This window comes from Sparus aurata, chromosome 21 (assembly GCF_900880675.1).
Source record: "Sparus aurata chromosome 21, fSpaAur1.1, whole genome shotgun sequence".
NCBI classification, from domain to species: Eukaryota; Metazoa; Chordata; class Actinopteri; order Spariformes; family Sparidae; genus Sparus; species Sparus aurata.
In genome coordinates this window covers 2,140,891-2,152,637 of record NC_044207.1, presented here as the reverse complement: position 1 = coordinate 2,152,637, position 11,747 = coordinate 2,140,891, and the positions used below count along the sequence as shown (strand labels likewise).

General features: G+C 39.4%; 1 protein-coding gene across 1 annotated transcript in view; it reads right to left on the bottom strand.

Annotated features, from left to right (window-relative positions):
• LOC115572312 (cytochrome c1-like) overlaps positions 1 to 4,991 on the bottom strand; it is a 25,716-nt gene extending 20,725 nt beyond the window's left edge. The window contains exons 1-2 of the mRNA XM_030402242.1: positions 4,648 to 4,991; positions 969 to 1,253 (exon numbers count right to left, since the gene is read on the bottom strand). Coding sequence (XP_030258102.1) covers positions 969 to 1,253; positions 4,648 to 4,738 — 376 coding nt within the window. The 5' untranslated portion in view covers positions 4,739 to 4,991. The remainder of the gene's footprint in view (positions 1 to 968; positions 1,254 to 4,647) is intronic.
• Between the last annotated feature and the right edge of the window lie 6,756 nt (positions 4,992 to 11,747).

Sequence of the window (11,747 nt, the reverse complement as noted above, 5' to 3'; positions counted from 1 at the left end):
CGCTCAACTAAAATATTCACGAGTGGAAGAAGTACTTAGATCTGTGCACTATAATGTGAAATATTCCTCCTGTTGTTTTTAGCATTTATACTGTTAACTACTGTCAATTAGCACATACTGCACTATTACTCAATATCATCTACACTGTAGTTATAATGTAGTATGAGGCACATATCTTTATGTCTATGTAGTTATATAAGTCTTCTAGTGAATATTTAAGTTGAGCAGCAGACAAACTCACAAATTTTGATTCAGTTTCCCTTTATAAAGTCTTTTTTATATTATTAAATGTACAAAAGTGACACAAATTGTAGTTTTAATGATAATATTTTCTTATTCTTATTTTTTCTATTTAGTAGTAATTCTTACTCTCACTTATTATTATCTTTCTCTATTTATATCTATAGTGTGATATGTTTTATTCTAGAAGGAGCCACTGTAATGTACCCATTCGCCCCCTCAGTGATTGAGATAGAGTATTTCTGATTCTGATTGCTGATTTTACTTTACTTTCCATCCTTTTATCATGTGCACCTGTCAGGTTAGTCAGATCATTTACTTGATTAAAACTGGTGACAGTGGTGATTTGAAATGGTGACAGTGCTGCATTCAAAAATCCTAAATACTTATCTACTTAAAAGTAAAGGTGCACAAGTATTAGCGTCAACAACTACTTTAAGTCCCAAAATAAAAGTACTGCTTATGAGAGGATCTTGTATATCACTGAATTACATTGAATAATTTCAAAGTTGCAGCTGGTAAAGTTGGAGCTTATTCGTGTCATTGTATATACCGCTGTGTAGCTTAACCTATAATAATATATCATATTTTATTTGCTGATTTAAAGAAGTAACTGCAAATAAACTTCTAACTAATGTTTTAAAAATAAATGTAGTGGAGTAAAAAGTACTGAATAAAATCACTGTTGTCCCCGGCCTGTCACAGTCCTCCTCATGTCTCCACCCTACCTTGCTCAGGAGCTTCAGCTGCAGGCTCTGCGCTGCTTTCAGCTGCCGCCGAAGCCTCTGCAGGTGCTGCTGCCGAAGCCTCCACAGGTGCTGCTGCCTCTGCAGGCGGACTGTCTGCAGCAGGCGGAGCATCCTCAGCTGCAGGTGGAGCTGCAGCGGTGTTGTCTGCAGACGTTGCAGCTGCAGCGGGTTCGTCTGCTGGTTTAGCATCGCCGCCCTGAGCAGGTGTCTGGTCCGGAATGGTTTCGCTGTCCTCGGCTACTTTCCCATTCTCATTGGCTGCTCCTGTCAGGAACACGAATATTGACACAGAGTGAGATCCAAACATCCAAAAAAAAAAAAAACTGATTGAAGGTGGTGGACAGTAACCAAGTACATTCACTAAAGTAACTTGTATATCTTATTTTTTGTGAGTTGATTTTGAATTAGAATAAGAAACTGAAGGATGAGATGTTCTCTTATGTGTCAAGTATATGATGATCTTACAGAATTTAGTGTTTACAGTTGTAATGCAGCAGTAATATTATGTAAAAACATCAGATATAATGGTAAAACATTGAGAGGAACCACCACACAATGAGTACTTTTACTTTTCATTCTTTAACTGTATAAGGTACATTTTGCTGCTCATAGTTACATGATTTTAGTTAGAAAGTATAGCAGAGAAAAAAGTTCACTAGACTACACAGGTTCTGGAGAACCTATATAAGTTTCATAGCAAAACTTCTGCTAACGTTAATGGATCAGAATACTTCTTACACCACTGCTGTTCAAAGAAAAACATAAAAGTGAAATATAAAAGATGCCTAAAACTACTTCAGATCTGATGCAGATTCGCTAAGAGTGCAGGTAAGTGTGCAGAATTCACAAATCGCTCACTCTGTCATGTCTTTTTTTCTTCTTTTGATAGATGAGTTTTACTAAAGACCATTCAGTCAAACACGTCAAACACACAGTATATCTGAATCAAAGTCCATATTATTGCTGTTCATAATATTAAGCGTGAGAAGGAAAAATCTCTGGATGTGATAACATGAGAATCATCATCAGGTTTATGCGAGACGCAAAAATAAGTGTTTAAATTCTAATCTTGCAGTGTCAATTTCTGATGTGAGACACAGGACTTGTGTTTTTTTTTCTACTTTGGGTTAAACTTTCATCATCTATTAAGTTACATTAAAGTTCCTGGTTCTACCTGAGTCCTTCTCTCTGCCTTGCTTTCCTGTCATCTCTTTCCAATAATGGTTTCCATCGTGTTTGTTTACTTTATGTTTGTGTTGCCTACGTGATGCCAGCAGAGTTGACTTAACCCAAAAGCAGTTAGTTAACAAGTAACAAATACCATTGCGGGTGCCATGCAACACTGGAAACAACCTGTCAAACAATATTCAGGCAGCTTTTGAGATTCTTTCATTTGCTGAATGATCAGACAGTAAAGACTATCTGTTGCAAAAAAGATAAATAAATGTGATTACATCTCACAAGCGTGGATTCGAGCAGACAAAAAAATAAACCCAAATGTAATTATCATGTTTCGCACTTGATAGCTACCACCTTTGCCCAAAACGAAAAGAGTGCGTGCATCTCTCTAACATCAGAATCAAACTCGATCGACTGTGACTTCTTGAACTGGTTCCCTGCGGCGGGAACATACACACAATAGCATAAAAAAGTCTTCTGCTGACACATAATCAGAAGCTCGAGCGGTTAATGATTATGTGTGTTTTTATTCATAACATTAACAACCTAATACAGCACAGGTCTGAGTTTTAGGAACACACTTTCCTTTTTTTCCTGAAGGATTTGCATTTCAAGTATTTGCATGGATCAGAGAAGTCTTGACCTTTGAATGAGACGTCTTGTCTCATCATTGTGGGAACATTTGCATGATATTTGTCACCTTATTTCACTTTAAAAAGGATTAAAGTGTTTTTTGGTAACAGTGTTCAGGTGCAATTTGTAAGATGCTTTGGGTTGATTGCTGAATCCAAAGTGTTGGTATTTGAAGACCTGGGACTCAGCAATCAACTTACCTTTCTCTTAGAATCGTTTATTGCATTTAAACATTAAATACTTTTTGTGTTGCAATAGTGATACATCGGTGCATCCAATTTGTCAGATGTTCGATGTCAACATGAGAGGGACATTTTTGGAGTTTTAAATCAGCAAGTTCTATAAATGAATGAAGCACGAGTTGATAAACGTCATCCGTCTTCTTTCTTGGGAGTGACAGGTAGCAACAGGGCGAAGGAAATGAGCCATATGCAAAAATGAGATAACATCCTGACAAAATTTCCATCTGTCCTCTAAGACGATTATAACAGGAACACCTCGCTATTCAATGTCAGCTGATAAACCCTGAGAGCGACTTATAAGCTGACAACAGCTGACAACTATGAGATGTTTTATCGAGGGTCATAAGGTCAGAGGTCAGAATTTAGCTGCAGAACATGAGTTTAAACACACTTAAGGAGGGTCAGAGGCAGTTTCCTCAATTCACTAAGCCTATGCCTTTCAGCAAGTCAATGCTTTCATTGCACTAAAAGACTTGTAATACCCTTTAAGGAATGCAGAGAATGGGAGCAAGAGAGACTTTCTCAGAGGGGGTCCCACTTAGTGAATATTTTACCAGGCTTCACCTGGTTATTCTTTGAGTTCTGTCAAATAATGCTTAAGCTGACAGAAGTGCAAACAAAGTCACACAGATGTGGTGAAATGAAACATTTGACAGCCTCTGAAGGTAAGATAGATCTGTCCTGCACATATTTAGAATCTCCTGCGTTGCTAAATGCAAACACAGGATCCAGTGTTGGTGTTTTGCCCTGAAACGTGTGCTAGTTTGTAGTTGCACCACAGCCGGGCCATCTCTGACCCACGGCAACAAAAGGGAGCGTCAAGGCGGCTTCTCCATTTCCTATTGAAACCGTAGACTGTCACCAAATCTGCTTTCATGCCACTGTCTCTCCCTCTCTCAGGGAGGACTGAGCCAGAAACCACTATTAAATAAACACAATAAACTTCCCCATCCTGTCACCGTGGAGCACTAAAACCAAACACACATCAGATACCTGCAGAAATACTTCCGGTGATCATTTGCATGTAGACTGAGACCTCTTGGTGAGAGCCGAGTGTCCAGGCCAGTATAATTAAATGGATGATGTAACTCTATTTGGAGATGGCAGCTGGCTTCTGTGATGACATGCTATTTATAGTATCTTCCCAAATAAACTATCAACCAATCAATCAGTATCAGTACACTTTCGGGAGTTCTTTTAATGTCAGAAATCATTTATAGGGATAATCTGAGACGTGTTATTATGGAAAGTTGACATTTTTCAGATGTGTCTCAGCCTTTAACATGTCTAAAGTGAAGTCAGGCTTAGCGCTTGGTCATTGCTTAGTGCATCAAAGTTTGGAGACCATTTCTCACTCTGCCAAAGGCCATAATACAGCATGTCAAAGTTATTTTTGAATAGGCGATTATCACTGTTCACAACACATATTGACGACATTATTTCTGAGGTTACCAACAAATGTAATTTTCTGTATGTGGCCACTTAAAAAGCCTATTCTTGTACTGAGAGCATATGCAACACATACAGTAGGTAATCTGTATTCCCCTGATACCTCACAGATAACTTTATGCCATTACATCTGAGTGTGAAGGTTAGTGCATCACCTGTTGTGCTGGCTCCGTTGCTCTCGTCTTGTTTATGGACGGGTGGATTGCTTTCTACCGCGGAAGTTTGGGAACTTGTGGAGCATCCCATCCTGTCCTGTGCACATAGAGGACTGTGCGGTGAACTTCAGAGTTGACAGGTGAGGAGAGGCTGTAACTGCGCTGATGACGTCGTGCATAGATATCGTCTCTATAAATGGAGAGGACTCCAAAACTATGGACAGCGTATCCCCTGGAGGAGTGACAAAAAAGACAGGCTGCTCGTCGAATTCCTTTAGTCCCGTGCGTAATTGCGCATCATGCGTTCTTCCTCCAAAAAAAAAAAACGCGTTAAGCGATGGGTGTCGTGGCTACAGGTGTCCCAGCAGTAAGGCACGCAGGTGAAATGTGGGCTTTTGTTGTGTGCTGTAACTTAGGCTGTTTCTAGGAGGCTGGCGCAGGGACAAAAATACATTATTCAGCCAGCAGTCACCTCTTGGGGCGGGGAAAGTGAACCATTTGCCTCGATGAACCAACAACGAGGCCCACTGTCAATGTGCCCTTGAGCAAAACTTGTAACCCTGAGTTAATTTACTGGAAATGGGTAGTGTCCATTGGAAGTGTGACAAAGTATGTAATAGATTACATCGGCTCAATGGAAAAGGAATTGGGATAAGTTTGACTTTTTGTCTCATAATTTTGACTTTTGTCACAGAATTTAGACTTGTTGTCCATAGTAATGCCTTTTCATTTAATAGTCATGACTTTTAATTATGACTTTTCATCCCACAATAATGACTTTTATATCACCATTTTGCCTTTTTTTTAATGTTATTATAATGATAAACCATAGGAATATTTTTCTTCATCAAGCTTAGTTTCATTTTATTTTTTTGCTACTATATTAGGTAAATAGTAAAGTGGATAGCTGAAAAAACTTTAAATAGATCCATGTTATTATGTAATATTAATATAGCCTATAATTAGTGTGAATGCTGCAAGCATTCACACTATTGTTCTTCTGGAATTTATTATTAGTGTGAATGCTGCAAGCATTCACACTATTGTTCTTCTGGAATTTATTATTAGTGTGAATGCTGCAAGCATTCACACTATTGTTCTTCTGGAATTTATTATTATTATTATTATTATTATTCTTCTTCCGTACGTTTTTTGGCACCTATCTCCTCCTACAAATCTTGACCGATTCAAACCATTCAAATATCAAAATGTTCAGCTTGTTTAGGACATGATCGGGTCTATTTTTCTCATTTCTACCTTTTATACTTTTGGAAATATTCAGCTTTTTCTGCAAAATTTTGCCCATTCACTCTTATGGGGATTTTTTCAAATTTCATTCTGCTATAACTTCAGCATACGTTCAGCTATTCAAACCATTCAAACATTCAAATGTTCAGCTCGTTCAGCTCTTTCAACCTTATGCTTTTCAACTTTTCAACTTTTCAACTTTTTCAATAATTCAGCTTTTTCCAAAAAAAAATTAACATTGCAGCAGATGGGAAAAGCTTCAAATCCTCTTCAAAACTCATCGACTTTCAGCCTCATCTTCTCCCTCATACATTGAGCGAGAGACACCATTCAAACTTTAAAACGGTCTCAAGACCTTGAACTATTGGCGATGTATTCAGTTTTTAAAACTTTAGTACGGTTTTGAAAATATTGCAGTTTTAGTTTAAGGATTTTGAGCCCGTCTTCTGATTTTATAATGGGTGTGTATTGCGTCGGTTAGAGTGGGTGACATCATCGCCAGAGTGGGGAGCCTTTCGAAGAATGGGAGCCGAAACTGTCTTCAGCTTGATTTTGATCCCACACCTTTTACCTGACATACACAATATATGGATAGAAATGTAGGAAAACTTGTTGGGTGTCAGCTGGTTGCCTCATTTCAGATGTGGGACATACAGTTTTGGATTTAGAAGCCCGGGAGCGACACGAACCCAAAACCTTGGTCCATAAGCCGCAATGTTAATTTTGAGCCCAGATTTCTGGCCGAGAGCAGACGGTACCTGATTTGTCTCTCGCTGATGTGCCCTCATTTCTCACTCGACTGAAATGAAAATAACATCAACGTGTTCAGCAAGGTCTCCTGTCACTCAACATACACAAATTTCGGCAATTACCATTACAGTTTTTTCAGAAATCGTAGGAGTTTGGGAGAGGTTCTCCCAGTCATTTCTTATGGGGACACTTTGATCTTACTCTCTGTACTTCTCCACGTGTGTATCTGAAGAATGCGTGTTTAGTGCGGGAGCCAGAGTGTGTGACATCATTGCTACAGTGTAGAGCAGCTGGAAAATCTGGAGAAAGAATTCTCTTCAGCTGGATATGGATTCCACATCTTTCACTTGACATAGGCAATATATACATAGAAATCTAGAAAATCTTGTTGGCTTGCTCCATGGTTGCTCCTTTTCCAGCGTATGTGCGGCCATTTTGAGCTCTTCCAGCAGTCTTGCTCTACATCTTTTTACCTTTTCATCCTTTGTTCACCTATTTGAGCTCTTTCGCCCTTTGACTTTTATACATTTTCATCCTTTTTTCACCTTTTTAACCTCTTCCAGCCCACTTGATCTACAACTGTTCATATTTTTTCACCTTTTTAACCTGTTCAAGCCCTCTTACTCTACAGCTGTTCATATGTTTTCACCATTTTAACCTCTTCCAGCCCTCTTTCTTTACAGCTTTTCACGTTTTCACCTTTTTAACCTCTTCCATCCCTTCTTACTCTACAACTTTTCACATGTTTTCACCTTTTTAACCTCCTCCAGCCCTCTTACTCTACTGCTTGTCATCCTTTTTAGCCCCTTTTCACCATTATTAACTCTTCCAGCCCTCTTTCTCCACAGCTTTTCATATTTTTTCACCTTAATAACCTCTTCCAGCCCTCTTACTCTACTACTTGTCATCCTTTTTGGTCTTTTTTCAACTCTTTAACCTCTTCCAGCCCTCTTACTCTACAGCTTTTCATATGTTTGTTAACCTATTTAACCTCCTCCAGCCCTCTTACTCTACTGCTTATCATCCTTTTATAGCCTTTTTTTTCAACATTTTAACCTCTTCCAGCCCTCTTTCTCTACAGCTTTTCACATATTTTCACCTTTTAACCTCTTCCAGACCTTCTTACTTTACAACTTTTCATATTTTTTCACCTTCATAACCTCTTCCATCCCTTCTTACTCTACAACTTTTCATATTTTTTCACCATTTAAACCTCTTCCAGCCCTCTTACTGAACAGGTTTTCATCATTTTCTCACCTTTTGAAGCTGTTTCGGCCTTTAACTTTTCACCTTTTAGCCTTTTTTCACCTTTTTAACCTCTTCCAGCCCTCATACTCTACAACTTTTCACATGTTTTCACATCTTTAACTTTTTCCAGCCCTCTTACTCTACTGCTTGTCATCCTTTTTAGGCTTTTTTGACCGTTTTAACCTCTTCCAGCCCTCTTACCCTACAACCTATCATCCCTTTCATTCATTTTTCACCTATTTCAGCTCTTTCATCCTATAACTTTTCACCTTTTTAGCCTTCTTTCACCATTTTAACATCTTCCTGCCCTCTTAATCTACAGCTTTTCGCCTTTCTTTCAACATTCTTATAGTTTTATGCATTTTCGGCAGGTCGTTCAGCAGATTTCGCTTCAGCCTGCAGCATTCACACTGTATTTTCGCAGGAAATACAAATTTTTCTAGTTATTATTCTTCTTCCGTACGTTTTTTGGCACCTATCTCCTCCTACAAATCTTGACCGATTCAAACCATTCAAATATCAAAATGTTCAGCTTGTTTAGGACATGATCGGGTCTATTTTTCTCATTTCTACCTTTTATACTTTTGGAAATATTCAGCTTTTTCTGCAAAATTTTGCCCATTCACTCTTATGGGGATTTTTTCAAATTTCATTCTGCTATAACTTCAGCATACGTTCAGCTATTCAAACCATTCAAACATTCAAATGTTCAGCTCGTTCAGCTCTTTCAACCTTATGCTTTTCAACTTTTCAACTTTTCAACTTTTTCAATAATTCAGCTTTTTCCAAAAAAAATTTAACATTGCAGCAGATGGGAAAAGCTTCAAATCCTCTTCAAAACTCATCGACTTTCAGCCTCATCTTCTCCCTCATACATTGAGCGAGAGACACCATTCAAACTTTAAAACGGTCTCAAGACCTTGAACTATTGGCGATGTATTCAGTTTTTAAAACTTTAGTACGGTTTTGAAAATATCGCAGTTTTAGTTATAGGAACTTTTAGCTCCTCTTCTGATTTTATAATGGGTGTGTATTGCGTCTGTTAGAGTGGGTGACATCATCGCCAGAGTTGAGAGAGGCTTTTGAAGACAGGAAGGAAAATCTCTTCAGCTTGATTTTGGCCCCAAGTCTTTTACTTGACATAAACAATATATGGATAGAAATGTGGGAAATCTTGTTAGGTGTCAGCTGGTTGTCTCATTCTAGATGTGGGACTTGCGGTTTTGGATTTAGAAGCCTGAGAGCGACACGAACTACAAAACCTGGCCCATAAGCCACAATGTTAATTTTGAGGCAAAATTTCTGGCCGAGAGCAGACGGTACCTGATTTGTCTCTCGCTGCTGTGCCCTCATTTCTCACTCGACCGAAATGAAAAGACATGAACGCGTTCAGCGATGTCTTCTCTCACTCACCATACACAAATTTCGGCGATTACCATCACGGTTTTTTCAGACATCGCAGGAGTTTGGGAGAGGTTCTCCCAGTCATTTCTTATGGGGACACTTTGATCTGTGTCTCTGTATTTCTCCGCATGTGTATCTGAAGAATGAGTGTGTATTGCGTGAGCCACAGTGTGTGACATCATTGCTACAGTGTAGAGCTGCTGAAAAATCTGGAGAAAGAATTCTCTTCAGCTGGATCTGGATTCCACATCTTTCACTTGACATAGGCAATATATACATAGAAATCGAGAAAATCTTGTTGGCCTGCTCCATGGTTGCTCCTGATCTAGCGTATGTGCAGCCATTTTAAGCTCTTCCAGCACTCTTACTCTACATCCTTTTACCTTTTCATCCTTTTTTCACGTATTTGAGACAGAGTCCTGCACGGGTCTTATTTTGCAAACCCGCACCCGCCCGTACCCGTCGTACTTAAAACCGCATCCGACCCGTTTCCCAACAGTAGCACAAATTACATTCCGCACCCGAGCTGACCCGCTATAAATTGATACCGACGCCCGACCCGTACCCGAAGCAAAATTAGACTGACGCAATTTTTAAAAATGAAAGTAAGCCAGCGTGGGGAATGGGAGTTCTGGGAGGGCGCAAGCACGCATGAATGAGCTCATATGAAATATACCATATTGACCCGCATGTAGGACGACCCTGATTATAAGACAACCTCTCTTTTCAAGACTTCAGAAAAAGACTCTGATAACCAAAATTCGTTTCTCAATAACAAAGTCACATACCCTCCTGTCAGTCTCTTGGAAGCGGCCGCTTAGAGGACCACGATAAGCTTTTCTCTTACTGTTAGCGTTTTCAGACGATCTTTTTGGACCCGCCATCTTCGGACTTTACACTCCATAACTCCATATTTCTTGGCTGGCTGACAGTTGTTTGGCGCCTCCGCTGCATTGATCACCATTATCTTAAAATTAGCATCATAGCTCCTCCTCAGTTAACTTGCCACACCATTTTTCATCTCCTGTCACTTCTTCTCCGCTGTGATTGACAGATAACCCAGCCACAGTGTCAGTGACCTCTCTACAATAAGCTGGCGCCCTCTGCTGTTGTGGTCGTGTAGCGACCCAGACAACTATCAGCATGTGTCAACGTTTAGACCCCGATTATAAGACGACCCCACTTTTTCCACATAATTTTCATCCAAAAAAATCTCGTCCTATATTCGAGTCAATACGGTACATGCTTATCATTTTGAAATGCAGGCATATTTTTGTAGATGTGTCGCTAATGATTTTTTTTTTTTTTTTTTTGCATCTGACACCATGAAAATGACAATCGCAAAACCCGACCCGCGCTCTCTAGGCGTCCGAACCGATCCGCACCCGTGTCCGACACAGGACATTATTTTTCACCCGTTTCATCCAAATTGTGCGGGTCACCCATCGGGTACCCGCGGGTACCCGAACCCATGCAGGACTCTGATTTGAGCTCTTTCGCCCTTTGACTTTTATACATTTTCATCCTTTTTTCACCTTTTTAACCTCTTCCAGCCCACTTGATCTACAACGGTTCATATTTGTTATCCTTTTTAACCTGTTCCAGCCCTCTTACTCTACATCTTTTTACCTTTTCATCCTTTTCTCACCTATTTGAGCTCTTTCTTCACCTTTTTTATGCTTTTTCGGCCCTCTTACTTCATCCTTTTACACCTTCTTAAGCTTTTTCGGCACTCTTACTCTACATCTTCGCAACCTTTGTTCACCATTTTAACCTCTTCTAGCCCTCTGACAGTACAGCTTTTCATCCTTTTCCCACCTCTTGAAGCTCTTTCAGCCTTTAACTTTTCACCCCTTGGCCTTTTTTCAACATTTTAAGCTGTTCCAGCCCTCTTACTCTACAACTGTTCATATGTTTTCACCTTTTTAACCTCTTCCAGCCCTCTTACTCTACAGCTTTTCAGATTTCATCACCATTTTAACCTTTTCCAGCCCTCTTACTCTACAGCTTTTCATATGTTTTCACCATTTTAACATCTTCCTTCCCTCTTACCCAACAGCTTTTGATCCCTTGCCTCCTTTTTTCACCTATTTAAGCTCTTTCAGCGTACAACTTTTCACCTTTTTAACCTTCTTTCACCATTTTAACATCTTTACTACCCTCTTAATCTACAGCTTTTTCGCCTTTTTTTCAAAATTCTTACATACGTTCAGCTATAGCAACCGTTCAACTATTAAAATGTTCAGCTTTTTGATCCCTTTCAGCCTTGTGCTTTCCAACTTTTTAACTTTTCAACTTTTTCCGAAATGTAGCTTTTTCAAAATTTTGACATTGCAGCAGATGGAAAAGCTTCAAATCCTCTTCAAAACTCATCGACTTTCAACCTCTTGATCTCCCTCATGCCTCGAGCGAGAGACACCATTCGAACTTTAAATGAATCACAAAATCTT